Source organism: Ascaphus truei, chromosome 4 (assembly GCF_040206685.1).
Source record: "Ascaphus truei isolate aAscTru1 chromosome 4, aAscTru1.hap1, whole genome shotgun sequence".
NCBI lineage: Eukaryota > Metazoa > Chordata > Amphibia > Anura > Ascaphidae > Ascaphus > Ascaphus truei.
The window spans coordinates 55,031,710-55,046,026 of NC_134486.1; the positions used below are offsets into that span (position 1 = coordinate 55,031,710).

The 14,317-nt window shown below is 39.4% G+C and overlaps 1 protein-coding gene across 1 annotated transcript in view; it reads left to right on the forward strand.

Moving 5' to 3' along the window:
* Window positions 1-14,317, forward strand: part of CAMKMT (calmodulin-lysine N-methyltransferase) — a 536,774-nt gene that overhangs the window by 492,340 nt on the left and 30,117 nt on the right. Inside the window, exon 10 of the mRNA XM_075595793.1 lies at window positions 13,461-13,592. Coding sequence (XP_075451908.1) covers window positions 13,461-13,592 — 132 coding nt within the window. The remainder of the gene's footprint in view (window positions 1-13,460; window positions 13,593-14,317) is intronic.

The window sequence follows — 14,317 nt, forward strand, 5'->3', positions numbered from 1 at the left end:
GGATCGGCAGTGGTTGAAGTACAGCATGATTGTTTGTGTACCTGCTCAATGCCACAACCTTTTTGTAAAACACTTCAACTACATGGACCAGGCAAAGCATTGCAAGATGTGACTACAGCACAAAATAATGTCGTTTCTAGCTATTTTTTCCTATCCTGCAAAAATGTTAGAAATTAAATGGTATCATGCACTTGAAGATGGGTTTATTCACACATTACCTGCCTTGCCCTTCAGCCAATATTTGTTTTAGGAGTTTTAATCTACATGCATTTTAATATGTAACTTATTACTGCTAAAGATGACCAAATATAGTGGCATGTATATGTTGTTATAATGTGCACTACATTTAGATATTTAATACCTAATTTACATAAAACACAGGTTTAACAAGAAAAACATATGTAATGCAATTATAATAATATATTTTAAGTAACAGATCAACTCTTAAGCATTTTTAGGGGAAGTAAGCATAAGCACATTCTTATTTCATATTTTAAGTCCACCAAAGTTTTAACATTTCTGATTCCACAGATGAAAAATATTTTTTTTTTCAGTAGAGAGACTAGAAATTAAATCTGAATAAATTATAGAAGCAGTGAGACTGGGAGGCCTTTTTTTCATTTTAATATACAGCCTTATAAGATTTGCATGTCTGATGTTGAGATTTATGTGGGCATTAAAGGCCATATTTACTAAATGTTGCTAAGCCATAAGACACCATATGGCCCATTCACTTGAATGTGTAACCATTTCATGAATTTCAGTTTTGACATGACCTCTATCTACTCTATTATGAAGCTTTGTACAGTAGTTCTCTACAACATTGTATATAATGTGATCTTATGGTGAAAAGCAAGCTAACTTCAGTCTTGATAATTATCTGGATGGCTCACAGCAAGCTCAAAGAGAGTGACGTAGTCAGGAAAGGAACCACCATGTCAAAAAAATGATGTTTTCAAAATCAAGTGGTGGAAATAATAAAGCATGGTGTTTATACTTGGCTCAAGGAAGTTAGTATTCATCCAAAATGAGAGAATAGGTCCAATTAGTAAGAAGAGAACATGTTTTGTCAATGTGCATTCTAGATATACATACACACATATCTTTATTTATATAGCACCATTAATGTACATAGTGCTTCACAGCAGTAATATACGTGCCATAATTATGTAAATAACTAATAATACGAAGAAGTGCTTCAGACATACTGTAAAGGTGACATTTAGGAAAAGGGGTCGCTGCCCTGAAGATCTTACAATCTAATTGGCAAGTAGGAAGAATGTACAGAGATAGTAGGAGGGTGTTCTCGTAAGTGCGCCTGCAAGGGGCCAAACTCCCAAACCTTAGGTCAACCTCTTAGCTCCCACTCACATCTCTTCTATTTATAAATGATGAATCAAAAGTGTGTTCAAATTATTTTCATGCTGTATAATTTCTTGACTACTGTAACCCCCTCCTCCTCGGTCTCCACCTCTATTCCTCCATACCCCTTCAACAAATCCAAAATGCTGCAGCCCGTACACTTCTCAATCTCCCCCGCTCTGCACACGCACTCCTCTCATCTCCCAACTCAACTGGCTACCTATCCAACAACATCCCCTCTTCAAATCCCTCATCCTGGTCTATAAATCTCTCCATGGTCTTGGTACCCCCCTTCCCCATTACATTACAGCACTTGTCTCATGCTACACCCCTTCCCATCGTTGTCACTCCCTGACAGCCACAACTCTCACTCCCTCCCCCCCAACTATCCCCTTGATTCCGATTATTTGCCTTAATCGCCCCCTTCCACTGGAACAAGCTTCCGTACCACATCCAATCTGTCCCCTCCCTAACTATCTTCAAAAGCCAACTCAAAACTCATCTCTTCTCCATCGCATTCCATGATCCCCTGTTAATAGGTTGAAATTGATTGACTTTTTTTTATCAACCTCATCTACTATGTAACTATGTAACCTCCTTCTATCCCATCCCCATCCCTCACCCTACCTTTCCCCCCAACACCCATAATCTCCCCTACCCTCACATCTTCCTAAACCTTCCTAAAGTCTCTCCAAAACCCTTCAAAATCACCTACCTCACCCATCCAATCGCCTCCACTGTCCCCACGGTCAGACCCATCACCATGCCACTGACAAGACTAAATCCAAAGAACTGACCCCAACCCCTTCCCACCAACCAAGCAAACTCTCAATGCCCCTAACCCATAACCTGACCATAATCTTCCCACCCTGCCCACCACAAAGACATCTTAACAATTACTCTATGCTCATCACATAATATGTTCCATATGTAACCCCACCATTGTTTTACTAACTTCTGTACAGTGTACTGGATAAGGGCGTTATATAAATGTTGAAATAAATAAATGCTGAAGCCATTTAAAGAGACAGTCCCATCTAGGACAAACGTGAACTAAAGGCAGTGATGTATTTAATGGGTTAAAAGTATGATTGGCACATTTTTCAAAGAGAACCAGAAAAGTAAACGTAATTCACACTCTTGTAAACTGTTAATGTTTTCTGATTACTTAATACTTTGGAGAATTTTTACCATCTCCAGTACCAACTTCATTTATTTTGTGAAAAGACTATTTGTAGAAACTTGAATCTAAAGGAAAATCACCAGTTCCCACTTTTTACTATGTGTTTTTGACAAGTATTTATGATGCCACCACTATCCAAACAGCTAGAAGCGGACGACAATATATATATTTTAGAGAGTGATTTTCACAGGATATGATCAAAAAGGGAAACATTTATTTGTTTTTCATAGGACACACAATAAATAAAAATGTTCACTTTAGTTGGATCTTTCTGAGGAAGCCAATTACATTGATACATTTTGAGTAAGGCACAGAGTGCAATAAAGAATATATAATAAACAGAATTACATAAATTTCTGTATTGTTCTTATTTATCTGCATGGACAACACTTTAGGTTTTATTTGAATGGCATGCATAAGAATTATTTTTTTTAAATAAAACTAGCAGTTGAAGCTTACTTAGCCCCATGAAGATTAATGACTCCTGTTATGCACTTTTGGATTACTATATTTCTAAAGTCAGTGTATTACAGTTTTAACAATTAACTCGTTAAATATTTAGACCATATTTGTAAGATTCTTAGCACTGACTTAGTTTGCAAATACAATACACTTTCAATTATTTTATGTCTTTTATTATGTGGTTCACGTGATTTACCTGGGAAATATAATTTCAAATGTGTTTATTTACTGCTAAATTAGAGAATATATTCATAGGTGTAGGGGCTTGCAACTTATTGCCAAAAATGAACCCAAAAAGGGATAAACCACGTGTAAAGTTACTAATAAAACTCCTACAGTAAGTACATATCTCATACATCTCCCATCCTGTATATGATCCATCTTTAGAACATAAACTGCCATATACAGCTAGTTTATAGTGAGAAACCAGATAGCAATAAACCAGACAACAACAAAACAACTGAAAACTAAAGCACTTTAGAGCAAGGTTCTAGCGGTCCTGACATTCAGCGGAGTACATTATTCAAAAAAGAAACCTGCGGGTTCCAAGAGCTTTATACACAGTATTACATCAATAAGGAACTCCATTTTTGGTTCATAAAAGGTGCAGTATAACACTCTGACACACTTACTGTAACTGAATACTGGAATAGGGGCAGATTAAGCTTTGTTCTGATTTGAAATGTGTACAATCGTTCAGAAGTTTGGTAACTATCCATCTGTGTTATTTACAAATGTGCATTTATGCAGAACAGACTTTTTAAATTAAAAAATTATGTCATTCCTACTGGAAACATGAGCACTGGACAATAGGAACATCTAAACTAAATATACACTGCAAGTGATGTTGCTGATGTATACAACACATACATGGGGACTAGGGCAGTATGAGACGCACCTAAAATGATAACATATTGCCTGGTGTTTATAGAGACGGTACGCACAGGGTTTCAAATCAGATGGGAAAAAAATGATCTGCACACAAAAGTTCAGTGAGATTCTCAATAATATTGAAACCCCAAAAAGATATCCAAGGTGCTCAAGCATACAAAGTGGGTCTGTCTAAACCACTCAGAAGAACAAGTGTCTGTGATGCACAAACAAATCAGCACAGGTATTGCTGAAAAAAGTATTTTCTTGTTTACTGTATATAAAAATAAATACCACTTGTACATTTGCATGTCTCAGACAGGTCAGCGACCCTGTCTTTCCCCATTATCACTTAGCTCTGCAGCTAGGGATTCTGGGGCATGACATGCACATGAGCATATTGTGTCACTCTTTACTTCTTATCCATTTTAACATTGAACCCTATAAGCTTATGTCTGCCACATTACACAGCTGGAATACTCTGTGTTATGGGTGATTTGACAAAAAGGCTGATGCTCTGAAACGTTACTGTTCCATTTTTGTCCACTACAGTATGTTTCAGTAAAAAAGTTAATACTTTTTCAGCAATACCAATGCTGATTTGTTTGTATGCCACATACACTTGCTGTTCTCTATTTTAAAATCAGAAGTGTAGCACAGTTTTGCACCATACACCATAAACAGTACAATCTTGCATCTCCAAATGGAGATACTCAGAGAGGAAAACATACATCTTTAAATCCTAGATCCAGTCCAGCAAATGACTACGTACTCACCCCATCATAAAGCCTCTACTTTTGGAAGCTTCATGTCTTACTACAAGAATATCTGTCTCTTTCAGGTCTTCTTTTCTTTAGGCATACTGTATATACAGTAGGTGCACTTCCACAATGCCACTTGTTTCTGTTTCCATTAGGGGATATTCTATTCAAGCTTTTTGAAATGTGCTCCCCTTAGAACAACATTTATATTTGTAGTTGAGTTTAAGCAAATACTACACACTTATGGGGGAGGCACTTCAGGGTTTTGTGATCCAACCTACAGTGCAGCTACAGGATGGGTGACAGGTACTGTATTGGGGAAAGGAATTGTAGTAGAAGTGGTATGTACTGTGAAAGGGCTATGCGATGTGTGATTTGTTTTCACAATTTGCACCACCTGTGATGCAGTTCTGATAGAACACCGGTTTTCACTTTAACTTTGAGATGAAAGACGTGCTGGTGGTTATTCTGTCAGTATGCTGAAATTTGCTACTACAATGTATCCCTGCTGTTCTCCTTGAATTGATTGTGAGTTTATTTGTCCTTATGCTACATATCACTTCTGCTCTTCATGGATTGACTTGGAGTTTTTAATACACAACAATGTGCACCACCTGTGAAACCTTTCCGATGGGACATCAAGTTCAGCTTCAGCTTTAAAATGAAAGATGCTCCCATGTGTTGGAGATTACGTTTTCAATCTTCTGCTATGTGCTGCTATTATACATGGCTGCTTTTCCCTAGGAAATGGCTCTTTGTCTACATCATTTGTCACTAAACCATTGATTGCACGAATGTCTTTTTGCTCTTCTGTAGGCACTCTTATTATGTTTACGAGTTTTGCCATTAATGGTTTGAGAACTATATTTGGCACACAGAATGTGTGTTGTAATAAATATGAGAATATTTGCCTTAGTACGTGGTGGGTGTTGAGTTGTGATTCGGTTTTCAATATAAAATGTTACCGTTTTGTGTTTTCTCCTCTTTACTCTCGCTTTGAGTCTGCATCCCGCAAACCTTCCACTTTTATCCCTTACGTCTCTTACTTTGGCGACCTGCCAACAGGTAGTAGTAGTGTGTAAATACAGTAAAGTCATTCTAACAGTACCTAATACAACTCTAAACACAATCTGAAGAAGAATGTCATACCTCCTATCCTGCTTCAGTACTTACGCTCAATCAATAAGCAGCACTACACAAAACATAGGGATGTATACAGTAATGCAAAGATATGGAGAATAATGCAAGGATATGGAGAATAATGCAAAGGTATGGAGAATAATGCAAAGGTATGATGGAGAGGTGTTAACAGATAGTGACAGCCTCTATGTAATCAATATATTAATGATCCCAGCATTCTACATATGGGTACACATTTACTTAGCAGTGTTCACTTAAGTGAAAAGGAGGTAAGATATCTTTCAGCACCAGGAGGTTTCTGTTGCCAAAGCAGCACTTATTACACTTAGTACATTTGGGCAAATCACACATAAATATCTATTGTGTCACCTACAAAACTGCCAACTGATGACTGGGCACTCAACAGGGCATCCACCACAAGGTAGTAGGGAACAAGACATTCCACAGGGAGAGAGGATAACATATGTGCACGTATTTAGTGATTAAAAGGTATGTACAATTTATTATACCATAAATAATACAACCAGATTTACAGAAAATAAAATTAACTACATGTCTCCAAACTGAATTGTCTTATGCTTCTTCATGAGTTTCATGCATCTTCATGGGTCTCATGCTTCTTGTATGTATGTATGTATTGTATGTCTTTATTTATGTAGCGCCATTAATGTACATAGCGCTTCACAGCAGTAATACACGTGACAATCATATAGATAACAAATAATATAAATAACACATAAAGGGGAGAAGTGCTTTAGGCATAACAGTAACATTTTGGAAAGGGAGTCCCTGCTCCCGAAGAGCTTACAATGTAATTGGTTGGTAGGAAGGAAGTACAGAGACAGTAGTAGGGTATTCTGGTAAGTTTGTCTGCAAGGGGCCAAGGTTTACTGTATATATACGGTGTAAAACTATCACTCATAGAGATACTCATATGCTTCCTTAAGCAGGTGTGTTTTAAGTTGGGTCTTAAAGGTTGATAGAGAGGGTGCTTGCCAGATATTGAGGGGAATGGCATTCCAGAGGTGTGGGGCAATCAGTGACAAAGGTTTAAGGCGGGAGAGGGCTTTTGATACAAAAGGGGTAGAGAGAAGACATCCTTGAGCAGAACGCAAGAGTCGGGATGGGTCTCATGCTTCTTCATGGGTCTCATGTGGTTGTTTGCTGTATCTATGAACTGTGAATTAAACTTTTTATTTTGACATTTCAATTAATACAGAATGGTTAGAAGCGAGAAATACAATATATAAACAAGTAGGTATAACAATTGCCCCAAATTCTAAGCAGGTAGTTCAATACACAAATATGACATAGTAAGAGTGTCAATCTTGTTCATTTCATTCATTTTAAAATAATATCTACTTTGTGATTTATACACCCATATAGAAAGTAGCGATTTGTAAGACTTTTTAAAGTATATCTATGTTTATCTGGTAGGTGAACAATAAGCAAAATATGATATTATTATGTGTATATCTCTTATTGTAATTTCAGTGGCAGAACTCTGACCAATGGTAGTGCTTCTAGAAATGTGTGAATCTCTTTTCACAATTTGTTTTTACATTTTTGCTAAATATTTCTTTGCTCGGTCATTCGCAGACACAGTATTTTCTCCAGCTTTTGCCAAATTCATGCATAAATCTGAGACTTTAACCAAAATGATTCAAAACTTCCCATATTTAAAGGACTATACAACCTATGCTATTCTTTGCAGGAACAAATTCAAGCAAATATTTAGAGGGTAGTGATTTTTATGTGGATTTGGTCACGTATATGAGTTACCAGGGCTTACGCGAATGTTGGCGACAGCAACATTTTCACAAGCAGCAAAAGTTTAAAATTTCCTAGGTTCACACATTTTGGAAAGCTTTTCACAACTCTACCAGTCTCAAGGGTGTCAACTATAACACTAGTCCTAAATTGCATAGTTTCACAATTTATTACACTTAGGCTCAGATCCACAAAAGGGTGCTAAGCTTTAGCACACCTTTCCTCCCATTCGTGTATGTATGTATATTTTTTGTTTATATTGCACCCTCAGCAGCACTTTACAAAAGAGACAGTACAGGGAATTATAATACAATAAGTGCAACAAACCAAATCAGATAATAGGAATGGAAATCCCTACCCCGGAGAGCTTACAATCTAAGTGGTATGTTGGGAGACTTTCAGAGACAGCAGGTGAGGGAATAAGTGCAGTAGATCGCAGTGCTTGGCCACAATGGTTGGTAGGAGCCAGGGACACATTGCCCCCTTAAGGCGTTTGGGCTTTCCCCAGGGGGTGGCGCAGCTGTTACAGAGGCCCACGCTCTTCCCCATTACGATTAAACGTGGGAGAGAGTGCAAGCTCTCTGTAAAGGTCTCTTACCTCCTCTCCTGCAGTGTTGCGGTGTAGTTTGGTGACACATTGCTATGACAATGTAAAATCACTTAGCATAGCGTTGTCATGGCAATGTGTCGTCATGTCATAACGCTAAAGGAGGAGAAGGCCCGGGCCGATGGCTGTGCATGATCCACCCCTGGTAGGAGCGACTGTAGGTATGGGACAGTAGTAATGAGTCTAGACGATTGGAATGCTTAATGTAAGTGGTGAGTTTTAAGGTTTGTTTTAAAGTTAGAGAGTGAAGGTACTTGGTATATACTGAGTAGGAGGGAGTTCCACAGGTAAGGGGCAGTGAGGGAAAAAGGTTTATGGTGAGAGAGAGCAGTAGAGGTGAAAGGGGTGGAAAGCAGATAGTTCTGATTAGTGCAAAGGAGGCAAGCAGGGTCATAATGAGAGATCAAAGCTGATATGTAGGGAGGAGCAGATGAGTGGAGAGGCTTGAAAGTGAGGAGGACAACTTTGTAGGTGATCTGAAATTTGATGGGAAGCCAGGAGAGGGATTGAAGGAGATGAACAGAGACTGCTTTGGGAGCAAGTGAAATTACTCTAGGCGTTTTGGATAGATTGCAAAGGAAAAAGTTGTGAGGCTGGGAGGCCTACGTTACAGTAATCCAGATGGGAGAGGATAAGGGCATACATTAGTTTTAGCAGTAGATTGACAGTAGATCTCCAAAGTCTGGGTAAAAATAAAGTTGAATACAAATCTTGCTGGAAAAAGATAGAGATCAAAATGCTACCCTGGACCAGGACAAACAAAGCAGTGGAACTGAGGGCGACTTAGCCCTGGAAATTTCCCACGGGTCGAGGAACCCAGGACTGTCATATTCTGTCATACTGCCAGTTTTCAGCCTGCCAGTGCCCTCGATATGTACTTGCAAACTACTCTCAAGTAGCTGGGACCAGTAGATGACGCAATGCGTTTGCAGCTCATCACCCAGTTCCAAGAGCGTGAGGCTGAGAGAGAAACAGAAAGGTAAGCTTCAGAACACGAGGATGCGAGTTATGCTATGGACCTAAGGCATCGCTGGCACTTGCCAAGTTCCAAAGGGAATCGCTAGCACCAAGCAGCAGAGAGTCCAGCCCTTCCAAACCCTGTATGGAGCATTTTCCAAGCCTGGGAAAATATGGGAACCTGAACACTTTCCTGTGTGGTTTTGAAAAACCTGCAGTCAGCATCATTTGCCATTTGATCAGTGGGCAACGTATCTTACACCCAAATTGAATGAAAAAGCCCTGAATGGGGTTGCTAATCTTCCTACAGTATACACCTTGACAAAGATTATGAGGCCATCAAAGCCGCATTGCTGCACCATTTGAATATCACCCCTGCAATCTACAGACAAAAGTTCAGAGCTCTTCAGCGCGGTTATACCGCCGGCTTTTCTGAGCCGGTGGGCTGTCTGACATCTTTATGCAAGCAGTGATTTGGGGGGATGGAAACTGAAAACTTTGCGAGGTTATTGGATTTCATAATTCATGAGCAATTTTTAACCCTGAACCCACCTGAAGTGAGAGAGTGCATTTAGGACCGAGGTCCTAAGTCAGCCACAGAGGCTGGCCAGCTTGCAGATTCCTATGTGGCTAACAGGAATCTAGCAGTTAACAATGGGGTCCCAGAATGAAAGGTGGATACATTCTAAGAAACCCCATGGCCTCCACTTGTTAGACCTACTGAGGCTTCTTTTTGGGGGGTGATTGGCACACTGGAATAGGGTGATATCCGTCTTTGTTTTGCCTGCAAACAGCTGGGGCACATCAGTACCAACTACCCAGAAAGGAGGAGACCTGCAACTGCCTCTGGGGGGGATTTCCACTGAAGAGTGTGCCCCCTGAAAAGTGTGCCTAGGTGCCCATGTGGTCTCTGGGCCACAGGAAAACCATACCATACACTACTGTACATGGGAAAGGGGTGCCTGTTACGGGAGACCAGGCAATTTACACTTTTTTACCAGGATCATGCATTGAGCAAAACAAGTTCATGAAATAAATTGTAAATTTATTCACAAGAAAAGGCATACACACAATGATACACAAACTACAGCAAAAAGACACACATACTTGGGAATTGGGTTAACAACCTAGACTCTCCTAGGTGCAGGGAATCCTAACCCTGATAACCCTGCAAAAACAGGACAGAACATATTCCAGGCAGCTTTCGCTGAAGCAGCCTATTTCTTTCTGGAGACTTGAAAGTGGAAACTTAGAATCTGAGAATCTTAGAGGACTGGAGAACTAACTATCTGAGGGCACAAGGTGTTATAATACCTCTCAGTTTCATTAAAAAAAATACTATAGCCCAATCCAAAGCGTGAGAAATTTCTCCGCAGCCAATCAGGGACAAGCTGGTAGAAAAAACAGGGTTAGCTGGAAATCTGAATGAACATTTGCAATTTGGCACCTCTGTGTCTGGTTCTCTCCATGCCAGTCTGGTGGGATCTATGGAAATGCAAAGAGCGCCCATTGATCTCAGGCCGTGGATACTTGAGTCTTTCCCTCCTGTCCAAATGGTCTTGACACCTCAGACATTCTTTATGACTTACATCTCCACTGTATGAGTAGACACAGTGGCACGTTCTGAAAGTCCCTGCTCATAATACTGTGCATAAGCAGATATGTTTTAAAACCCACTGTTCCATAAAATATATACTTTAAAAAAAATCTTAAGTCTTTTGGTTATGGGAAATAGAATAAGAAGCTGCACGTTATTTGTTACCAGCCATATTCCCCACACTCTATACAATAAACTTAGGACTGGACTTTACAAGCCCCCTCACAACCTTATAGATGGTTGGATTACCCCCAGAACCTCTAAGCAGGTTCTGGGTTATATGTACAGTAACTGGTTATCCCCCCTAACCTGGGGAACCCTTAGAGTTACAGAGATACTTTACATCCCCTTTGCACCATTTACTTTTCTGGGTTGTGCTGAAGCAGGGACTCCTAGTGGTGAGTCGCGCAAGCGTTTTAAAAGGGAGATATTACTGAGACACTGTGGGGCTTATGCAGAGAGGTACGGTAAGGACATTTTCGCCAGGTTTGTGGCAAAAATGTCTGCATGCAAAGAGTTCGTGGCGAGAACTTGGCGGGAAAAGTCAAATCCGCCAGACTTATTTAATTTCCAAAATTTATAGCCAGAGGGGTGGCGAGAAGCGTGATTTCGCCATTGTAAAAACACGCACGATTCCAGTAGCTCCGATGCGCATGTATGCGCCAATCGGAGCTACTATATGGCGCGTTTGAGTGAAATTTTGCCCGCCAACAAAAGTTGGCTTTATTGTGGCCAAATACCGCGCGCCTCTGAATGGCGAGTTTCAAGTGAAACTCGCCAACTTCACAATTTACTGCACACCGGTCTACCGGAGTACCCTGCATAGGACTAAATTAAATGCCAATCCTGTGGCGAATTTAAGCCTTTATGGTACGTACCTCTCTGCATAAGCCCCTGTGTCTACATGCATCCAGGAATCCAACCTGATTCTTGGGTACATTTTTGGGGAACCAGCAACTTTGGCCCCTGACAGCTGGACACATTCTGACAACACTTTCTCCGCAGAACCCCCCTTGAAACTCATACCACAGCAACCCCAGCTTGCTGGCATCCCTGGAAAGCTAAAAACACAAAAATTCTTTATTGTCGCATAATTATAGGTAATGCTTTTACAACAGTTGGGTCCAAGAACTGACACTCCTGAACCCCAACACATGGATCAGAGGTAACCAAACAAGCTTAACCTTTATTAGTGAGCCTGGTTACCTCTTCACTGTCACAGTGCCATGGACAGATAACATTTTTTTCCTGCGAAAATAGACATTGGGCTGTCACGTGTGTGGAAAGCATGGATGCAGCTGTGAAGATGGTGTTTGTCTAAGTATTGGAGAAATAAAGTTATGAGTGTTTATATATTGAGTCAAGATTTTAAATGTCTTTTTATAGCAGGGTTTTTTCTAAGTCGTAAAACCGTCAACCTAGCAGCTGATTTATGACAGGGTGGGCTTATGTGGGTTTCAATGGGAGAAAAATTGTATATAGGTCTTGTCCTGGAGTTATGCAATCAGAATTCAACAGAGGTGTGTTTAGGATAAAATATGTGATTTTTCATATTTCTACGCCAGTGACCTCTCTGGGGGAAAACCTATGACATATATGGTGACGTACTGTATAGGGATTTATGTTTTATCCTGTCATTTTAAGAAACTGTTCTGTATTTATTGTAACTGTATGTTCTTGTAATCCTTTTCTGTAATCTAAGCACTGTATGTTTATATATTAGGGTTGACACTTAGGATTATTTTTCTATTTTTGTTTGGCCCAGGGTTATAGGGGAATACGAAAATTTAGGTATGTGACTCATTTGGGTACTAACCAATCAGAGCAAAGTTAGGGTTAGGCTATTAGGGTTAGGGTTATGGGGGAATAGGTGTTTATTTTATGATTTTGTTTTCTTAAAGGGATAGGGTCCCTATTGTTTAGTTATCTTCTGGTTAATAAACCAATCTGGTTAAACTTAACCCTCTGTCTAAGCATCTTACTGACCTCACCTACAGGCTGCTCCATCACACACCCCTTGCAGCATTAATCTTCTGGTGCCTCGACCACCGTAGTCACCTAACCATGGGTGGCAGCGGCACAGAAGACAACTTATCTAGATCTGTTGCACTAGTGTCGCCACAAAGGGATGAAGCTATGTACAGAAACCTGGAAACTCTTCCAATACATAAATGTGAAGCCTATTTGTGATGCTTCACTTAACGCCAATCTGGTTGCTAAATACCCTGGCTGCACCCATGATTTATAATTGCGAAAGAAGTTAAAATTACGCATAGCCAATGGTGCTAATCTAAGACCTCGTTGTCATATTTTAAGACCCGCTGATAATGGCTCCTAGTTCCAGAAATAGCGATGGTGCAGCACTAAGATTTCAGCGCCACTGCTATTTTTGCAATTACATCTCAACTCTAAATTGGGCCCTAAGTATCTTCTATGCGCTGTTTAATTTTCATTGTGAATGGACCCAATGTAGTTTTGGGTATTCCTAGCAGAATGTATTGTATGTCTTTATTTATATAGCGCCATAAATGTACATAGCGCTTTACAGTAGTACGTAGCGCTTTAATGCATAATTTTTGTTTTTTTTACCAGGCGAAGATGCACGTTTGCTGCACTTTTATGAAGTTTCTTAAATTAAATGTTTAGATTATGTTTCATTTTAATTTTGTGGATTTCTGTCCACATTTGTGTCCAATTTTGGAAATTGATTTTTTCATTTTTTTTTTTTTTTAAACCTTTTTTTATTTCCAGGGAAAAGCAATGGTATTTGCTCCACCGAGAGGGAATACTTTAAACCAGTTTTGCAATCTAGCAGAGACGGCTGGTTTTTCAATCCAGAGACATGAAAATTACGATGAACACATTTCCAACTTCCACTCCAAGGTTAGTTCTCTGCTTGTGATAGATAATACTTTAATCCACATTGCATTTTGAAGAGATCATGGTCCTTTTGGCAGGTAACAAATGTTTGATTAAAGCAGTCCTTAGGTGTGCTGCTTCTAAACAGCTATTTTTATATGTGATTATTTTGTGCAGTTAAAACCCATCCTTTATCTCCGCATGTCTAGCAGGGTTTAACTGAAGAATCTTCTATTGGAGTTTCCATAGTGAAAAATAATCTGTCTGTTCCTGACAGTATTATTTATGTGATGTATTGTGTAAGTCACGTTGAAATCTTAAGTAAACCAATATTAGCATTTCCAGAAACAAAACAACTTAAACATTTGACTAATCTAAATACAAAAGGTACTGAAATAAACAGGAGGCTAATGTCTACTCTAATTGTGTCATATCATACCTTAAACTCTTACCTCTAGTTGCTTTATGGCTAGGCAGTCGGCAGCTTCAAACTGCTAAATCTCATACAGAATTTCACAGCTGTGAGGTTATATGTCAGATCGAGGCGCTACAAGATTTAGGTCAAAAGCACTTATCTGTGATTTCTAAGCTTGCTTACATAAAGCCACTGTTATCGGTCATTATTTATAGGTATATACTAATGCATTATTACACTGAGAAAAGTGTTCCACAGGAAGCTCTTACAAAACCTGTACTAAAAAAGATGAAGTATTTAAATAGAGACTCCTATTTATTGGCTTTTTCTGTTT